Source organism: Chlorocebus sabaeus, chromosome 16, assembly GCF_047675955.1.
Source record: "Chlorocebus sabaeus isolate Y175 chromosome 16, mChlSab1.0.hap1, whole genome shotgun sequence".
Lineage (NCBI taxonomy): Eukaryota > Metazoa > Chordata > Mammalia > Primates > Cercopithecidae > Chlorocebus > Chlorocebus sabaeus.
The window spans coordinates 19,803,372-19,823,672 of NC_132919.1; the positions used below are offsets into that span (position 1 = coordinate 19,803,372).

Consider the following 20,301-nt stretch of genomic DNA (forward strand, 5'->3'; position numbering starts at 1 on the left):
AAAAAACACAGGCAGCTCAGTGGAATGATATATTGTGCCGCAGACAAGCTTTCTAATGAAAGACATTGTTCATGAGCAGCGCGTGGCCCAGGCTTCTCAAGCAGCATCAGGGAAAGACCTCTGTTTGTGGCATTTGTTTCTCTTGTTCTGAAACAGCAAATGCCATTACTTTGAGGGTGATTTATCTGATTCTTACTGTGCTTGTCATGTAATACCAATAAGCATCCATGGAAAACATCTTTAAAAGAGATAATTAAACACACTTAACATCTGTGCCTAATTAATGCTGTTGGTTTCTAAATAGAATGTCTGTGATTCGAATGTGTTTTGTTTTGCCTGCACCACAAGTTCTTGCATTGTCGCCTCTTGGAGGTGAGCAGTGTGGCAGCGCAGCACGTGCAGACTCCACTGGAATTGGCTTAACTCCGTGTGTGCACATCCGTGTCAGCCCAAGTGTCACTGTGTGTGCCTGTGCTGCCCTCTGTGTTGCTCTGATGGCTCTAATATTAGGGTCACAGCCGCTCAGCATGTGTTCTCCAGCTACAACGGAGAGGGAAGTGCGGAAGTTGGAGGTATAGATTCTTTAAGGTCCCTTTTCCAGCTCTCTCGCCACAGATGCTCTGATACTGAGCCCCTCTCCCAGGTGGAGGGGGGCCGTTCTCCTGAGGATTCTTAAGCAGTTTCTGAACAGACCTCACCTTAGCACCCATGACGGTATGATGGACAGGGGTCTCCAGCGTTTAATTTGATCCTTGATGGGGAACCTGGTCCTCTCATGTGCCCTTTTTCCAGCCAGCATTATCTGTTCACTCACACCTAGTACTCTTTTTTTCATAATTTAAATGTACATTTATGTCATTAGACACACAGTCTATAAGCTAAAGAGCTGTGTCTGCTTCCCTGTTCCCTGACCCCTGTTTTTACAGCTTTCAACAATGTGGACATAAGCTTCCCTTAGACCTTTAGGAGTTTTAAGTTGCAGTTATAAAAGCAAGAAGGTTTTTTGGCCTTGACAGTGGAGAGAAGCATGCGCCTCTCTGTAAATTCTGGAGGGGCCTGTGGTGTTCATCCTGGACGTCTCTGCTTCACCATACAGTTCTTTGTCGGAGAAGTTCTGGTGGAAGGAGCCTAGTACAGGCATTTGCAGTCTTTTTTTTTTTTTTTTTAATGTCCAAAAACCTTTGGTTTCCAAAAAATTGGAACAGTAGGAATTAAAACTCGTTGACCTATCTTGGACATTAGCTTTTCCCTGTGGGACAGTGTAAATTGGAAATTCTTGCGTTTGTGAACTAAGACAGTGTTGCCTTAGGTAACTCCTTTACAGCCTCTCCCTCCCGTTTCTATTTTCACAGCTCCCTGGGCTCTGTCAGCTAGCAGAGCATTTGGTGGAAGAAAGACAGCCCAGCTCTTGCCATGATTGGGAGCCGCAGCCATCTCTAGATGAAAGGGGGAATGTGTAGAGGAGAAATTGCCTCTTTATAAAGAGCCCAGTTGTCTCCTTGTGACATTCTCTGTTTCTCAGAGTCATTGCCGTCAAGTCTCTGCTTTTTGGGGATCAGCTCACTGCATGATCAAAGATGATGTTTCCCTCTTTTTACTTTTCCTCAGAAGATTCAGCCGTCTTTTATTTGGAGAATAAAATGAAGTTGTTCTGAAAAAAACAAAGTACAAGTCTTATGAAAAGTTATTTGCAACTGGAGTGCTGAAAGGGCGCAGTGGCAGAGCAGATGCAGAGCTGGGCACAGCACAGGCCCGAGTTCTTTTGTTGTTGTTGTTTTGTTTTGTTTTTTTTGAGACAGAGTTTTACTCTTGTCGCCCAGGCTGGAATGCAACGGTGCGATCTCGGCTCACTGCAACCTCTGCCTCCCGGGTTCAAGTGATTCTCCTGCCTCAGCCTTCCAAGTAGCTGGAATTACAGGCACCTGCCACCATGCCCAGCTAATTTTTGTATTGTTAGTAGAGATGGGGTTTCACCATGTTGGCCAGGCTGGTCTCAAACTCCTGACCTCAGGTGATCGCCTGCTCTAGCCTCCCAAAGTGCTGGGATTACAGACGTGAGCCACCGAGCCCGGCCCCTAAGGCCCAAGTTCTACTTTTTGGTGTTCATTTCTCTGCTTCCTTTTGATCATGGTGTCTGATCATCTTGGAATTCACGTTACTCAAGGCAAAATAGGAAGCCATCTGCATGATGTCATATTCCGAAGAAGTCAGAAAGTTCGTCAAGTTGGAGCTTTATTCTTATTGCCCAGGCTGGAGTGCAGTGGTGCGATCTTGGCTCACTGCAAGCTCTGCTTCCTGGTTTAAACTATTCTCCTGCCTTGGCCTCTCAAGTAGCTGGGACTACAGGCACGTGCCGTCACGCCCGGCTAATTTTGTATTTTTAGTAGAGATGCGATTTCACCATGTTGGTCAGGCTGGTCTCGAACTCCTGACCTCAAGTGATCTGGCTGCCTTGGCTTCCCAAAGTGCTGGGATTACAGGCGTGATCCCTGCGCCCGGCCCCTTCTGTGGGTTCTTGATTGAGCCTCTTCACTCGGAGTCTGACTTCATTACCTCATCTGAAACAAGGTGCCTGCAAGCTTTGGGTTGATTTCCAGAATCTTGCTGGGTTAAACATAAGTAGATTTTGATCATAAAGGATGTTATTAAGCCAGATAGGTAAGCACGGTGACAATGGCAATAGAAATCTAATGGAAAATGATTGAATGACAACTACACCAAAGTTTCGTGGATGAAACTCACCCCAGAAACTTAGCGTTCAACTCAGAGTGATGCACAATTCAAAATGTGATTTAAACTTCGGGAAATATGTGTGTTTGTGAAGATCCAAATCCAATTCAGCAACCTCCATCAGGCAGAAACCTCCTGCAATTCTCACGTGAGGAACTGGTTCACAGTGTACACGGCATGGAGCTATTAGCGACGTTATCCCAAGGATGAGACAAGACAAGAGTTACAGTCTAATAAAAGGAAAATTAGGAACAGGAATGCTCTTTAAACTCAGGAAGATCTTTTGGGGTATCAAACCGTACAGCACAGAATCACTAGAAAAATTAGCATGGCGTGAGAAGAGTCATTGAGGTCTTCTCTGTAAAAATAACTTAGATACTTGTGAGTAGGACTTAAATTTATATTTTGGGAGCTCTTTACCTCAGATTCAGAGTTCTTAGGATTATTTAAAATTCATTTGCTGGATGTTTTCAAATATAAACAATAAGGAAACTGCAACTTCAACTTAAAAGGCACTGCTGTATTTGCTCCCCATATTTTGACCTGTCATTAGGTACTGTTGAATATTTTTATCTGTAAGCCTTTATGAAGTGCGAAATAAACAAGTTCTTATATAGAAGCATCTGCTGCTTAGTTTTAATCACCAGCTACATTTCTGCAGGGCCTTTATGTCGTTTTGTTCTACATTTTTTTCTGAATACAGTTTCAGAACTTCAAAGCCACATCAAGTAACTAGAATTTGAAGCAGAAAAAAGCTGGACTGTAAGTTGTGAATAGGAGGGTGACATGGAATATGAACAATTTCATAAGTAGAACAAAAGGGCATGGAGTAAAAGTGCTAATTTTGCACAAGTTTTTAAAACTCTAGGGTCTCAGAAAATATAGTACGGACTTTAGATGTGTTTCATTGACATTTAAATATGAATAGACTGGTGATTTAATGTATTGGATTTTTTCTTAATTATGAAGTAATATTTAGGAATACTAATAACAAAATGGAGATATGTGAAGAAAAATATTAATCTTTCTTCTCCCTCAGTACCACCTGTGAGGAAATCAGTGTTAACAGTGTGTACATTTTTTCTTTACTAGTAAATATGTATAGGATTCATTTTTATATTTTTAATAAAAATTGGATTATATTCTATTCAGTACTCTGCACCTTTACTTTTTATTTTATATGTCATAGGCATCCTTCCAGGTCAATACGTGCAAATCTAGCTTATTTTAAGAGCAACATGACCTTCCACAGAAAGGACCTTCCACAGGACAACATGACCTTCCACAGGAAGGACATGTCCTAGAATATTAAAATATTGTCTTATTAATGCACAGCAAGGTTGTAATTATTTTCTTTATGAGTAATGCTGTAATAGCAGTCCTTATTCATATAGTCCTATGTAGTTGTGGTTTTATTTTTATAGAATGAGTTTTTCGAAATACTATTGCTGCTCTAAAGTATATGCACATTTTTATTTTAATAGATGTCTCCAGTTACTCACCTGAGTGCTGTGACATTTCACTCTTGAACATGCCCATCTCTACACAGCCTGAGCAGTGGTGAAGAGCCTTGATCTTATTTTTGCCAATAGGATAATAAAAAAATATTGTCTTTTTAGCTCTTTAATTTGCATTTCTCTGAGCATTTTTTTTTTTTTTAAGACAGGGCCTCACTCTGTCACCTAGGCTGGAGTGCAGTGGTACAGTCATGGCTCACTGCAGCCTCAACCTCCTGGACTCGAGTGATCCTCCCACCCCAGCCTCCCGAGTAGCTGGGACTACAGGGGCACACCACCATCCCCAGCTAATTTTTTTTTTTTTTTTTTGGTAGACATGAAGTCTCAACTATGTTGCCCAGAGAGACTGATATTGAACTCCTGGGCTCAAGTGATCCTCCCAACTCAGCCTCCCAAAGTGCAGGGATTACAGCCATGAGCCACCACGCCCAGCCTTTTCTAAGCATATCTTTGTATGTTTACTAACCATTGCATTTTCTAAGAATTACTAGTTTTGCAACTTTTCTCCGTTTTTTCGCTGAGCCGATTGCTTTTTTCTCATCAGCTTATAAGTCAGTATTTTATGAGGGATGTGATTTTATCTCCTATATTATGAACCTTTATCATCTTTATCATATTTATCATATGATATGGCTTTATCATCTTTATTATACAAAATTGTATATTTTTATGTAATGTAAACTGTTAGTGTTTTCCTTTATTCTTTTTTTTTTTTAAAAAGATTCCTTCTCCCCAATGTTATACAAGTATGCTGTTAAATGTCTTCATCTACTTGATGCACACACACATGCAGACCATTTGATCCACCTCTCTTTATTTAATTTGATGTGAGATGTGATTCTTTTTCTCCCACTGGGTAGCACTATTTATTACCAGAGTCATCCTTTGTCCACTGAATTGAAATCCTACCTTTATGTGGTTTATTTCATCCACATTCAGAGAGACCTGCCCTAGATAGGCTCCAATTTCTTTCTCTTTTGAGTTAGTTCTGCTTTAAAATATTCATCGATTATTAGATTACTTATATTACTTTTAACTCATCCTTTCATTTGAAATTTTTATTTTATTGAATTTTAAGGCAGATCGTATCAGTGTTGAACTCTGTCATGAAGTTACAAACGCCGGTCCTCTCCTGAGTGCAGTTTCCTGTTCACTTTGTATTATGAACTGTTTGCATCGAGCAGGGTATGATTTTGCCTGTCACCTTCTCTTGCTAAAGCAGATTCAGGTGTGGCAGGGCCTGACATTTGCCCCAGGTCCGTATCTGGATTCTGCTCAGATCACTGCCTTTACCTGACAGTGCTTCGGGTCTTCTTCTCATGACTTCAACATGTTGGGAAGCTCTTGAAGGTACATTTATGTTACATATTGGGAGGTACTGAAGCCCAGGTAGAGTAGAGAAGGGTGAGTGCCTAGCAGGAAATTCATGTGTGCCCAGTTTCTTCCTTGGTTGGTGAGCCTGGAACGCAGAGCCAGCTCTCTGGATCTGTGTGTGTGCCCCTCATCCATTTTAGGTGCACACTGTGGCTCTTCTTGCCCTGCCCCTTGTCACTACTGCCCTTTATGCCTGTGGTAAACCAACTTTGGCCTCGTTGAATGTAAATTCCTCTTGTTCCTGATCCTTTGCCAGCATGCCCTGCATCTCTCTGGGCATCTCGTGCTCCTCTCCAGCCCTGGCCCTCTAGGCTGGGAGACATTAGTTGGGGTTTTCCCATATCTCCATTTTCTTTGGAAGGGAATTGGGTGAAAGCCCTTGGTATTGTATTTTCATTCCCCTGACCATGTACTCTCTATTAGCAGAAGTTCTTCAAAATCTAAGCCATGTCAGTGATACTTGACCACAAGACTTTTACTATCTGATTCTTATTGTTTGGATTTGTAGATTAAGATGCTGGTATTCAAATTACTTTCATATCCTGTTTGTTTTTATTGTTATATATGCTTTTATTGAAATTTGAAAGCGAAATTTAGAAGATATTGTTTGACACCTAAGAGACAAAGTACTTCATAATTTCTGTCTTCAAATAGAGTGAAAAACTTCTGTTAGATTTGTTTTGTGCAAAATAAGTATTTAGAGAAAATTACATTCCAGACAAGGGCATAGAATGAGCAAAGGCACAGAGGCAGGACATAAAAGTAAAAAGCTTCAGGTGAATAGTCCAAAACTAGACGGGCAGAGGGGAGTCTTGGGAGATTAACCGAAAGGCCTGGGGTTGGGCTTCATTCAGGTGTTCAGGAAAGAGCCCGGCAGGCGTGAGCATGTGGTTGACACACGATCTGCCCTCTTCACAAATATTAATCTGCCAATTGTGAAGGTGGCAGCGGTGCCATGCAACACCACCCAAATGGAGTTAACCTTTGAACACTTTAAAAATCATCATGTACAGGAGCTCACCTGTACCTGGATCAGAATGAACAATGACATAAAGTGGTGTTTTGAGGAAGTAAATGCTGTACACTATCACTGACATTTGAAAACTCTGCTCTTTAATGTAACAAGGAAAGCAGCAAATTAGAAAGGTTAAATAAATTTTTTAAAGGGAAATAATTACAGACACATATGTATATGTGCTTAATTGACAAGGTAAGGCATAGAAGGCAGACCGACATTCAATGAGGAGGGCGGTGCGCCTTGCTGTTCTCCATGGAGACACTGCCTGCTTATGGAGTGTGCGTCAACTGCTGTGTGTGACACAGCGTCGGGCGGTCTGGCCTACAGCTGTCATTCTCTGGTATGGATTGCCACCTTTTAAGAGCAGATTATTGTATCAAGATAGGAACACTGAAATAACTATTGGTAGTATTTTAAAAATATACTTAAATTTTAGGAAGAAATACCATCAGTATTATTTCTAGAACCTAGTATACCTCTCACAGAACATTTATGCATTATAGAAAATTTGAGAAAGGCATGGCCAGAGCTGGATTTGCATGCCAGATTCACCATTCATGAACCATGTGACCATGGTCAAATTTTCCTCTAAGGGATAATAATATCTAGGAGTTTTGTTGAAAATTAATTTAGATAATGTTTTTAAGACACATGGTACTGTGCTTGTCATATGCAGTGGAGTTATACACATTCATCATACTTGTTTTGCTGAAATTATCGATTATTATCATAGTTTATGATATGCTCCCTGCTCATGCTGGGAGCAGGTAGAACGCGTGCTTCATGTTTGTTGTTTTAAGCGTGGCCCCTAAACACAAAGCAGCTATTTAATCTGTGATGTAACTAAAGAGAGCCAACCATGAAAGGCTGGAGGGAATGTGAGTATGTGAGATTGCTGCAGAGATGGTGTGTTCGTAGATAGTCATGTTTACAAAAGCATGTACTTTTGAGTGACTCAAGTTATTTTCATGGCTTATTTGACTACATGTGTGATTGTTATTTTACAGGTTGACTCTAGAATCTAACATCAGCCTTAGAGTCAGTAGCAAGCCTTGAACAAGTGTTTCTGCAGCAGTGGTACCTTGCAGTTTTTCCTTTATTTAATGCTGAGACATACCTGGCTGTATGCGTAAATATTTCTTAATATTCATTACAGAATACAGAGTTTTTATTCTTCCTTGGAATGGAGGACATATAATACTTCACTTATTGCTGATGCTGTTACTAATCGATCCCAGCCAATTCTAAAATAGGCTGGTGTAAGGATTTTCAACCTCATTTATGATTAAAGTACATACTAATAAGCCAATAGCATTCTTAATAACCATTTTCTTTGGTTATTCAATTCAGGCTTTCTTTTGTGAATCCTTCACACACACACACACACACACACACACACACACACACACACAGACACACAGACACCCCCTGCCCCTTCCATCACTGTTATATAACACAGTGGGTATTTCTCTACTCAGATAATACAGAGTTTTCTCATATTGACTCTTACTGTTCTAGCCAAGTAGACTGAGTGTTTGAAATATTGTCTTTGGATACCTGAAGGCAGAGGTAATTGATTCTTGTGGCCTTGCTTTTTAAATTTATCATTTGATATTTTGAATTGCAGATAAATTTAGATAACTGAAAGGAATAACCTCAGCAGAATGTAGGCTTCTCCATTTTGTTCTTATTAAATTATCAAAGAATGAAATGTAAAATGAATTACTTAAAATGATTGTCCTTGGAGGCCTTTGGTACTGAGTCATTTAGATGGACTGGTAAGAAGTTGTCCAGGAGCAGTGGTTCATGCCTGTCATCCTAGCACTTTGGGAGGCCAAGGTAGGCAGATTGTCTGAGCTCAGGAGGTTGAGACCAGCCTGGGCAACATGGCGAAACCCCGCCTCTACTAAAAAACAAAAAAAAAAACAAAAAAAAACCCCAAAAAATTAGCCAGGTGTGGTGGCGCTTGCCTGTAGTCCCAGCTACTCAGGAGGCTGAGGCATGAGAATCGCTTGAACCCGGGAGGTAGAGGTTGCAGTGAGCTGAGATTGTGTCACTGTACTCCAGCCTGGGCAACAGAGCGAGACTCTGTCTCAGGGGGAAAAAAAAGAAGATGGCCCATTTTGTTTGTTGATGACCTTCATGAGAATGGCTAGCACAGACAGAGGAAATTATTTTCTGCTCAAACCTAACCTGTGCATTCTCTTTCTGCGTTTTCGCCACCTGATTTTATTGTATGGGAAAGTATGAAAACCAGTTCCTCTCAATAAACCTTTAAAAATTATTTTAAAAACCCAACCTCCTACAGTTTCTGAAGTGCCTGATAGTTTCTTCCAGTGAAGTTTTCAGTTTACTGATTTTTTCTTTTCACTCATAAGAAGGGACTGTAGAGTGAAGATTGTAAGTCTTAATGGGTAAGAAGTTGGCCAGGCGCAGTGGCTCATGCCTGTCATCCTAGCACTTTGGGAGGCCAAGGCAGGCAGATTGTCTGAGCTCAGGAGGTTGAGACCAGCCTGGGCAACATTTATTCTATTCATGTTGTTTATAGAGCAGCAGAAGAAAGCTCAGAGAATTAAGGACAAATAAATTCAAGTGCAGAAGCTTATGAGTAGCTAGATTAATTTCAAAATGATCAGTAAATAACTATTTTCTGATTTATTTTAAACTTCCACCGACCTTATTGAGGTACACTTCCAGAAACATTCTGTTTGAACTATTCTCATAAATTAGTCATCTTGCAAAACAGCTGTGGCAATATGATACAATGAAGAGAGCAGTGATTTAGCAATGAGAAGATTGGGAGTCCTTGTCTTGGCTCACTCACAGGGAGATCACATGACATGCCAAAGTCCCCTAGATGAGGAAGCCATGCATGAGAGGATTGAGGATTGGGTCAATGATCTATCATAGAATACTTTCTATGAGTCTAGAAGCCTCATGAAGAACACACCAGGAAACCTGGGTGAGAGCAGGAGCTTCACCTCGTGCAGAATTGCAGTGTGATTTTAGAGTGCTGTTACCACTCTTATGCTTAGAAGGCAGAGTGTCTGAATCAGGATTCTGTTGTGTTTAATGGATCGCACTCTCGTTGGCTTAGGCAGAAAGGTGTTATATGGTTTGCAGAATTGTTGGGAAGGCTGAGCTTCCAGGAGCAGCTCCCAAAGTCCACACAGAACTGAACCACCAGGGAACCTGCTCCCTCCACCAGGACAGGAGCCTTAACTTCAGAAAGCTGCCCATCCAGTTGGAAAGCTGCCACCACGGTTGCCAGCACCATAGCATCTTATCTCTTCTACAGTCTCTGTCTACATAGGGAATGCCCCGTGCCCTGCCTCTCTTCCTCTGATCCAGGTCCCACTCCAGGTCTTGCCCAAGTCTTTCTCATTGGTAGAACTTAAATCACACCCAAAATCCCAGCTGCAGGAGAGCTGTGAGATTTCATCTTTCCAAACTCTGTGTACTGCATGGCGGTTGGAGCACATGTCGGCAGCCAATCCACTGCATTCACCATTGACAGTAGATGAAATATTTATGATCAATAACATTTGCATTTTTTCAGAAAAAATGCACAATTTGCAGAGTAGCCATACACACTTTTTATTTGAAGCTAATATCAAGTCACTCTACATATAAAAATAACTATTTCTGACCATTTCCCAAGAAAACAACTCTCTAAAAATTGAGAACAATGCCTACATTATTCCCTAAAGATGCAAACTGGTAGAGAAAACAGGATGTTAAATTCAGAATTTCCCTTCCAGCTTCATTTATTTTCTCTACATCAGTTCTGTTTTCCTCTGTGTCTTTTTCTCCCATGGGGATGTCCTCCACCTTTTCAATCTGATTTGCTCTTTGCCATGCAGACCTGTGGATGAAGAGCCAGAGTCCCCTGAGGTCGATGCTGCTGGTCGGTGGCCTGGTGTCTGTGTTAGCAGAACATCTCCAACACCCCCGGAGTCGGCAACCACCGTTAAGTCACTTATCAAGTCATTTGACTTGGGACGCCCAGGTATTTGATCACAGTTTTTCTATAAGCAAAGCTCCAAATTCAAACTTTGGCCCGACATTTGATATGTCTACTATCTCTACTCCACCCTCACCCTATGTTGTTACAACCACCAGGGCACTTTCCAGGTCCTACCACATGTAGCCACTGCCTGCAGGAGCCTGGCTGAGGCTCCGGGGAGACACTGATGGAGAGACTGGTGCGTGAATAACACAAAGGCAGCCTCTTCCTCTCTACCTCTTCCTTCCCTCCAGTTCCTGCCTTGCTACCTTTCTTTTCTGCCTCTCATAGCCATTAAATTCAGGTCACTGCTATTTGCCTTTTTGTCATCTCATAAGAATTACAAGGGTCAGCTGGAGACTTCATCTCCTAGGAAATGAGGCATCACATCTGTGCACCTGGCCCTCTTGTAGGTACCCCTGGCCATCCCCATCTTGCAACCTGCTAGACGTTTTTCTATCTGGTCTTGTACGTGAGCACCTGTGCTAATCTGTCACTCCTGATCTAGGTGTGTTCCCAGCTTTTCCTGGAATTGTCTGATGATCTGACAATTCCCCTTTAGTCATGCTTATCTTCCTGTATGAGAAAGATGCGTAACTATACTTCATACATATACTGTACACATAAACATAGCAAATAGAAGAAACAGAATGTGCATCTCTCTACAGTAACAATATCTTTCTTCCCCAGACTGCAACAAACATGCCATTGTATTGGGAGACTGTAGTAAAAGTTAATCCTAGGATGTACCTGGTTGTCTCTGCTAAAATTGTTTGCACCTAAATTAGATTAAGACTAAGCTCTACATATTCAAAGACATGAAAGCCTTTCATGTCTGTGAAGACAGGAAATGAATTAACAATTTGTACAAGAACTTTTCTGTTCCTTCCTTCTCTAGGCACCTCATTATTTATACAGTTTCTTTTTGCTCAGCTATCCTTCATCTAAGACTGACCTCCACTCAGCTAACTCTTCCCTTCTTGTTTCCCCAATGCAGCTCTAGTCCAGAGAAGAAAAGGATAATAGAGTAAATATTATGCTAAACACGGATACTCCTTAAGCCACCAAAAAAAGTAACAAGAAATCAGGAACAACTATATGCTATTTTGAAGTGGAACAGCATATACATGTTCTCATGTTTTTTCTTGGCAGGTGGAGCTGGACAGAATATTTCTGTCCATAAGACCCCCAGAAGTCCCCTAAGTGGGATACCAGTGAGGACTGCCCCAGCAGCTGCTGTCTCTCCAATGCAGGTAGATGAGCCCCAGAAATAACCACTGCTTATGGTTTGCTGTGTATCCCTCTAGATGTTTTTCTTTACACGTATTAGTGTGTGTGTGTGTAGAGTGTGTGTGTTTTGTAAATTGGATTACACTATGCATTATTCCAATACTTATTTCACTTTATCATCGGAATGTAAGCTTCATGAGGTCAGATATTTTTGTTCATTTTGCTTGCTGTTTTGTCTATAACACTGGCTGGCACACGGCCACATTGTAGTAGAAGTTCAGTAAATATTTGTTGAATGAATGAAGGAATATGTCTTCAAATTTTAACATTTGGAGAAACAATTCTTTTTTATAAAAGATTATATAATATGTGGCGATTTATTTAGCCACTCTTCTACTGATAGAAGTTAGGTGTTTTTGGATTTAACTTAATACAAAAAACAATACAGTGAAGATACTGATGCAAATTTTTGACCACTTATGGGGCTACTTTTTAAATAAGGATATATCAAGATTCATTTGTAACTATCAGAGATCACAGTAGTTAAGCAGAAAGGAATTTAATACAGGGCTTTTGGTACTGAGGGCTGGAGAAAGGTCTAGGCTGCACTAAGATTCCAGGAAAGGTTCCCAGAGCATCTGAAAGTTAGCCCATTAAAGGGGCGTCTCTTTCTGCCAGAATCAGGAAGTCTTTCTCTAGGTCTTACCCAGGGACTGCCACTGCTACCAAGATCTAGGATCAGCCTTGTGACTACACTGCCACAGGTGCAGTCCATGCCAGCAAAGCAGACTCTGTGCCTGCCCCATACTGAGCAGAAAACGATGGAACACTCCCCAGAACCTCTGCTCCCCTGCCACAGAAGAGCAAGTGCCTTCCCAGCCATGTTTTCCAGGAGAAGCTGCAGAAGGGAAGCCTTCCACTCCCTTGCACCTTCTAGATCCTCTGAGAGGGGGCCTGTTTGACAGAAGCTCGGCCACTTGATGAGCCAAGCTTTAAAGGAGTTTGCCAAGTACACCCTTTAGCTTCCCAGTCCCCTATAGTCAATAGGTCACCCTACAAAGAGGTGAGGATGGAGTTGAGTGAGCCTGTCTTGAGATATACAAATTGATTCCTAGTAAAGGAAAATGGGGTCCTAGAAAAGGAAATGTATTTGACCTCTTCCAGCATGTTGAAAAACTTGATAGACACGTTGCTCTTCAGTTTGCCCTCCCACTCACTGTACTATTTTCCAAGAATTTTGACACTGTCTATAAATTTTGAAGATTAAGTAAATGAACAATAGTATCTTGTTTTACTTTATCAGTAAAGTTGAGCACTTCTTCATATGATCACAGGCCATTTATCTTTTGTATGTCTGTATGGAAACTTACATACTTTGCCTGCTTTTCTTTTAAAGTCTTTTTCCATTTTGTAAGAAGTCTTGATATATTGTGCTTTTTAACATTTTTTTATGTAATTGTGTTACTTTTGTTATCTTTTAACGTCATATTAATAGTTATCTTTTACTGAAGAGAAATTTTACATTTTTGTGTTGTGTTTTAAGATTTTGTTTTGTTTCCTGCCTTAAAATGTCTTTCTAGCTATTAGATGATTAAAATAGTCTCCCTAAATATCTTAAGGAAGTCTTTTATTTGTTCAGTCTTAAAACTCATAGAAACATGGGTTTGGATTTAGATGTTCTTCCCCTATCTTAACTGCCTTCTGGAAGCAGAAGTAAATACTCTCTGGAGGACAATTACATCATCTAGATCCTTAAATTATAGCCACATTTTAAAAAGTACAATGTCATATAGTAACTTTAAAAAATACCAGGCATGGCTGGGTGCAGTGGCTCACACCTGTAATCCTAGCATTTTGGGAGGCCGAAGCAGGCAGATCATGAGGTCGGGAGTTCGAGACCAGTCTGACTAACATAGTGAAACCCTGTCTCTACTAAAAATACAAAAATCAACTGGGCATGGTGGTGTGCGCCTGTTGTCCCAGCTACTCGGGAGGCTGAGGCAGGAGAATCACTTGAACCCAGGAGGCGGAGGTTGTGGTGAGCCAAGATCCACCACTACATTCCAGCCTGGGCAACAGAGTAAGACTCTATCTCAAAATAAAATAAAATAAAACAAAAAACTGAGCATACAAATAGATAATACCAAATGATGAAAAACCAAGAGAAAAAATAGGCAATAGAAACAGACACAGAAGATTCAGATATTGATATTATTAGACATAGACCCTAAAACACCTGAGATTAATGCTGTCAACAAAGTGACAAGGTAGAGAATTTCAGCAGAAAACCACAATCTATAAAAAAGAATCCATTAGCGATTTTATAACTAAAAATAAAATACCTGAATTAAAGACTCAATAAAGTTTAGCTGTAGCTTAAACAGTTAAAGAGAGACTTAAAGAACAGAAGACAAGTCAGTATAAATATCTGAACTGAAGCACAGAGAAAAAGGATAGGAAATAGAGAAAAGGACATAAGAAACATACGAGATGGAATAAAAAGGTCTCATGTGTAATTAGAGTCCCCAAAAGGGGAGAAAAAGGGCAGAAGCAATATTGGAAGGGCTAATGATCAAGAATTTCCAAAACTGATAAAAGATGTCAAGCCCAGTTTCAAGAAACAATATGAACCCCAAGTGAGATGAGTGCAAAGAAAACCACTTAGACACATGAGGTTAAAACTGCTGGAAATGAAAGAGAAAGAATCCTAAAAGCGCCCAAAAGAAAAAAGACACCTTAATGTCAAAGGAGCAAGAGCAAAACTGACATCTTTCTTCTCAACAAAAATGATGGAAGCCCTGAAGACAATGCAATGACATCTGCAAAATGCTGAAAGAAACCTGCTTTCCTTTACGTGGTGAAAATATGCTTCAAAACACTGTAGCTGGTGAAAATACCCTTCAAAGGTGAACACAAAAGAAAGATGCTTTCAGTCCAACAAAACCGTATGTTTTTTCCTAGGATACTTGCAGTGAAAAGACTATTTATAAAGGAGTTCTGCATGGAGTTTGTTCTTTTAAAAGGCTGTTAAAATTCAAAACACCTGACAAGAAAAGCTAATGCAGAATTACCTGTATCAGGAATTTGTAAGTGGATACATCACTAAATATTTCATAATTATTAAAGCAATAGTAAGATAATATTATATGTTACACTTAGTGCTATAAATTAGAAAATATTGATGAAACAGTCAAAATCTTAGAAAAATGTAACTTGCTAAACTTATATAGGAGAGAGTAGTAGAAAATCTCAATCATCTATAATTTATATCTTTTCCTTAAAGGAAATGCCAGGCCCTTGTGGCTTCACCATGAAACCTCCCAAACATTTAAGGAAGCAATAATGTCAATCTTATGTAAATTCAGAGACTAGGAAAGAGGTCAGCGTAGCTTTCATCCCTAATACTTGCAAGAACATTAATAGACAAGAAAATTAAAAGATCAGTCTTTTTCACAAACCTCTTTGCAAAAATCCTGAACAAAATCTTGGAAAACCTTATTCAGAGATAACATGACGAAGATCATGTCATGTTTGGTTTATTCCAGGAATGGAAAGTGGTTTTAACTATTGAAGCCAACCAGAGTAATTCACCACATTAACAAAGGTATAAAAAGAATATGGTCGACCGGGTGCAGTGGCTTATGCCTATAATCCCAGCACTTTGGGGGCCAAGGTAGGTGGATCACTGGAGGCCAGGAGTTCAAGACCACTCTGGTCACCATGGCAAAACCCCAGTCTCTACTAAAAATACAAAAATTAGCTGGGTGTGGTGGCACATACCTGTAACCCCCAGCTACTTGGGAGGCTGAGGCACAAGAATGGCTTAAACCCGGGAGGCAGAGGTTGCAGTGACCTGAGTTCGTGCCATTCCACTCCTGGGCGACAGAGTAAGACTCTATCTTAAGAAAAAAAAAAAAAAAAAGAATATGGTTATCTTAGTAGGTGGCAGAAAAATGTATTCAATAAAGATTAATATCTTTCTTGATGGAAATTCTTAGAAAACTAGGAATAGAAGGGAAATTCTTTAATCTGATAAAAGGTCTTTATTATATATCTACAGCAAACATCATACTTAATGGTGGAATACCGGACGCTTTCCCACAAGATTGCGAATGGGGTAGGAATGCCCCATATTGTCACTTTTGTTCAGCCAACTTCAAAAGCAAGATTTAAAACTACTTTTGAAAACTGTATACTATGATCATTATATTTTTGTGGGATGTGGATATATGGAATTGTGTTTAATATGCTATGAAGTAGAGCCTCTAAGAGAAAGAATGTTCTGGAAAGCCTCAGAATGGCCCTGCACAGACAAATGTACCAGGATGTTCATTGCAGCATTATTCCTAATATTAATATCAATATCAATAGAGAATCAGTAAAATAAATTATGGTAATGAAAATAGCTAAGATCTACTGAATGCTTACCATGTGCTGGGCTGTGTTTTGATTGTTCTAACTGGATTTAACTCATTTAATCCTCCCATAACCCTCTGAGGTAAGTACCTTTAGTATCATTGCCATTTTATAGATAAAAGAAAATAAGACACAGAGAATTAAGCAACCCAGGGTCTCACAGGTGGGTGGTGCCATCTGGCCCAGAGCCACTTGCTTGGCCTTTTGAGGCACTTTTCATGGAAAGCTGCCAAGATGGTGGGTATAGAATGACCTCTAAGATACAGTAAGTGAAAGAAACAAAACAGTATATAAAACAGTGTAATGCTATAATAACATTTGTGTTTCTAGAAAAACAGAGGGTGTTTTTCAAGGTTTTTCCTTGAGTAATATCACGCTGACTTGCATTCTGAAATGCTTTTTTAAATGGCAGTAAAAAAATGCACCATGAAATCTACCCTATTAACAAATTTTTGGGTATTATTAACTCGAAGCACAATATTGTATGGCAGGTCTTTAGAAATTTTTTGTTTTTAATTTCGACTTTTATTTCAGATTCAGGGTGTACATGTACAGATTGGTTACATGGATATATTGTGGGATGCTGAGGTTTGGTGTATGATTGATCCCATCACCCAAGTAGTGAGCATAGTACCCAACAGGTTTTCTTTCTTTATTTATTTTTTATTATTATTATACTTTAAGTTCTAGGGTACACGTGCATAACGTGCAGGTTTGTTACATATGTATACTTGTGCTTGGAACTGAACAATGAGATCACTTGAACCCAACAGGTTTTCTTTTTTTTTTTTTTTCTTTTTTTTTTCTTTTTTTTTTTTTTTTGAGGCGGAGTCTCGCTCTGTCGCCCAGGCTGGAGTGCAGTGGCCGGATCTCAGCTCACTGCAAGCTCCGCCTCCCGGGTTCACGCCATTCTCCTGCCTCAAGACTCCCGAGTAGCTGGGACTACAGGGGCCTGCCACCTCGCCTGGCTAGATTTTTGTATTTTTTTAGTAGAGACGGGGTTTTACTGGGTTAGCCAGGATGGTCTCGATCTCCTGACCTCGTGATCCGCCCGTCTCGGCCTCCCAAAGTGCTGGGATTACAGGCTTGAGCCACCGCGCCCGGCCGGACCCAACAGGTTTTCAATCCTTGCTTCCCGCTCCTCTAGCACTCCCTAGTGTCTATTGTTGCCATCTTTTTGTCCTCTACAACATTTTTATCTTGCCTGACTGAAACTCCGTATCCACGGAACAATTCCCCACTTCCCCTCCCTGAGGCCTCTGGGAGCCACCACTCAACTGTCTGTTTCTGTGATTTTGACTACTTTAGATTCCTCACGTACATAGAGTTATGCCACACTTATCCTTCAGTGACTGGCGTATTTGACTTAGCATAATGTCTCCAAGACTCATTTATGTTGTAGCATGGGACAGGATTTCCTTCTTTTTTAAGGCTGGATAATATTCCATTGTATATTCTGTACCACATTTTCTTCATCCGTTCATCTGGTGGTGGACACTGGGGTTGCTTCCACGTCTCGGCTGTTGTGAATTATGCTGCAGTGAACACGAGAGTGCAAATATCTCTTTGAGATCCTGTTTTCAATTTTCTTGGATAAATACCTAAAAGTGGCATTGCTGGATCATTTGGTAGTACTATTTTTAATTTTTTGAGGAACCTCCATACTGTTCTGTGTCATGGCTGCACCATTGTACGTGCCTACCAGCAGTACACAGGAGTTTCGTTTTCTCCACCTCCTCACCAACACTTGTTCTCTTTCTGTTTTTTTTTTTTTTTTTGATGATGCTCTTCCTAATAAATGTGAGGTGGCGTGTCACTGTGGTTTTGGTTTGCATTTCCCTGATTGGTGATGTTGAGCATCTATTCATATACCTATTGACCATTAAAAATAGAATACTTATACAAACATCCTTGAATATACATAGAACATTCCAGGAAAGATATTCACAAAGCCAGTTAATAATGATTGCCCTTGGAGAGAAGAACTGGGAGATGGGAAGGAAAAGAAGACTTTCTCTTCACTATTTGCCCTTTTTATTGCTTTTGAGGATAGTGTCTATTGCATGTATTACCTATTCAAATAAATGAGTTAATTAAAAACTCCCCTGGTTATTCCACTGTGTTTAAGAACTATTGCACACACACGCATGCACACACATCTGTGTTTGTTCTGTTCTTGATGTTATGAGCTCACCATGCTGGTGTCCTCCTGGTTTTTACAGAGGCATTCGACTTACAGCAGTGTGCGGCCAGCCAGCAGAGGGGTGACTCAACGTTTGGACCTTCCCGACCTTCCCCTCTCAGGTAAATCATGTCAACAATAAGAACTTTTGACTTATCTTTCCGTGGAGTTAACTTTTCTTCATTTCTTTGCATGAAACTGAGCTTAGAAAAATAATCAGTGGCATTTCTTGCAAGTGATTTCAACCCCTGAATAATGTACACGTCATGGACATTAGATGAAGCAGTGCAGCTGACAAAAGGAAAAAGCATCTGTCTCCTGCCAGCTGCACTTCTCAGTGTCCTTGTGCTAGGGAGACAGGCCCAATTTTGTTGTTGTTGTTTTCTTTTTCTTTTTTTAGAGACATGGTCTTGTTTTGTTGCCCAGGCTGATCTCAAATTCCTGACCTCACGTGATCCTCTTGCCTCAACCTCCCACAGTGCTGGGATTATAGGTGTGAGCCACTGTGCCTGGCATGTTATTTTTTAACTGAATCTCAAGAGCATATTTTCTCATCTTTAAAAAGTAACTAAGGGAAAAAAAACTTCCCTGATTTTGAATTTGTCTGCTGCTTCCGCAATTCTTAAAATTTGCCTCTTTAAAGGTATTTGTCTTTTAGTGCAATCCTCTTCCTGTTATTACACCGTGTGTGTGTGTGTGTGTGTGTGTGTGTGTGTACATATTTGTTTTGTTTTGTTTTAACTCAAATACTGATTGTAAAGTGGAGGTTGCATTCAGCAGTCCCCGACCCCCATCACATTTGCGTTCACACCACATCTCCTGTGTCACAGGCTGATGTGAAGCAGCCTTCAGGAAGGAACATGTGGGCTTGAGTCTCAGCACTGCTGCTCAGCCTGGCTTTGGCCCCATCACCCCACTTCTCTGTGCTTTCGTCTCCTTATCTCTAAAATGGAAATAATCTGGTCCACTTCGTAGGATCATATCAAGGATTGAGTTAGCACATTAAAGTGCCTTGAACATGCTGGGCATGTGGCGAGCGCTATGGAAGTGTTTGCCATGCACATCTCACCTGCTGTTCTCTGCTGACCCAGTTCACCTGCCCAGAACTAAAAGGACAACAGTGCTTGAGGCTAGTGGGAGGTTAAGGTTGTCCAGAATATGGGGCTTAGAACCTATGTATGTGTCTATGTGGTCACTGTTAGGAAATAAAAAAGGCAAAGAGAACACTGAATGGACTATTTACTGTTCCCTGTAGGAAGGATAGAAAGCCAAAAGTCTGGATCACATAGAAATCCTTTTGTTTCTAAGCATAAAATAAAATTTCTACAGCTGTACTTCCTTCAGATCTTGGTCAAACACAATCAGTTTGTTCTTAAAATAGTTGTTTCTATGAGGGAACTTTCCCCTCTGAATCTTCTTTGCTTTTTCATGGAATTAAATAAGGATTTTAGAGTTAGATAAACACTGACAATTGAGAATTTGAAGATGATCTCAGCCCATTCCTCGAATTCAAGCCCTACAGAAATTGAATGACTTATAAAGGCTGCAGCAATTTTGGATGGCTCTGGGGCCAGGAGGTCTCCTGATTCTTTCTACCTTGTGCCTCTTGGTGCTGAGGCTGGTGATTGCTGAGTCATAGCTTTCTAAAGAAGTGATGAAAGTTTATACGGCACTCCAAGTCATAATAATGACTTTCCAGCAGAAGGAAATGAAGACCAAAGGCCAGTGTAAAGTCAAGAGTGTAAGAACAGAGACAGAGTTCAGTGGATGTAGAGGAATGAGAGAGTCTATGCTCCAGGAGACCAGTCCTGAGTGTCCCATACTAGGA

General features: G+C 40.5%; 1 protein-coding gene across 10 annotated transcripts in view; it reads left to right on the forward strand.

Moving 5' to 3' along the window:
- The window catches only part of SPECC1 (sperm antigen with calponin homology and coiled-coil domains 1), a 313,389-nt gene that overhangs the window by 236,608 nt on the left and 56,480 nt on the right, over positions 1-20,301 (forward strand). For 5 of the 10 annotated variants that reach the window (XM_008010643.3, XM_037987818.2, XM_008010644.3 and 2 more), the window contains 3 exons: positions 10,503-10,648; positions 11,798-11,898; positions 18,514-18,595. In XM_008010643.3, the coding sequence (XP_008008834.2) occupies positions 10,503-10,648; positions 11,798-11,898; positions 18,514-18,595 (329 nt within the window). Of the gene's footprint in view, positions 1-1,352; positions 3,876-10,502; positions 10,649-11,797; positions 11,899-18,513; positions 18,596-20,301 lie in introns of those variants that run through there. The other 5 variants (XM_008010649.3, XM_073004763.1, XM_008010651.3 and 2 more) reach the window with 2 other exon arrangements.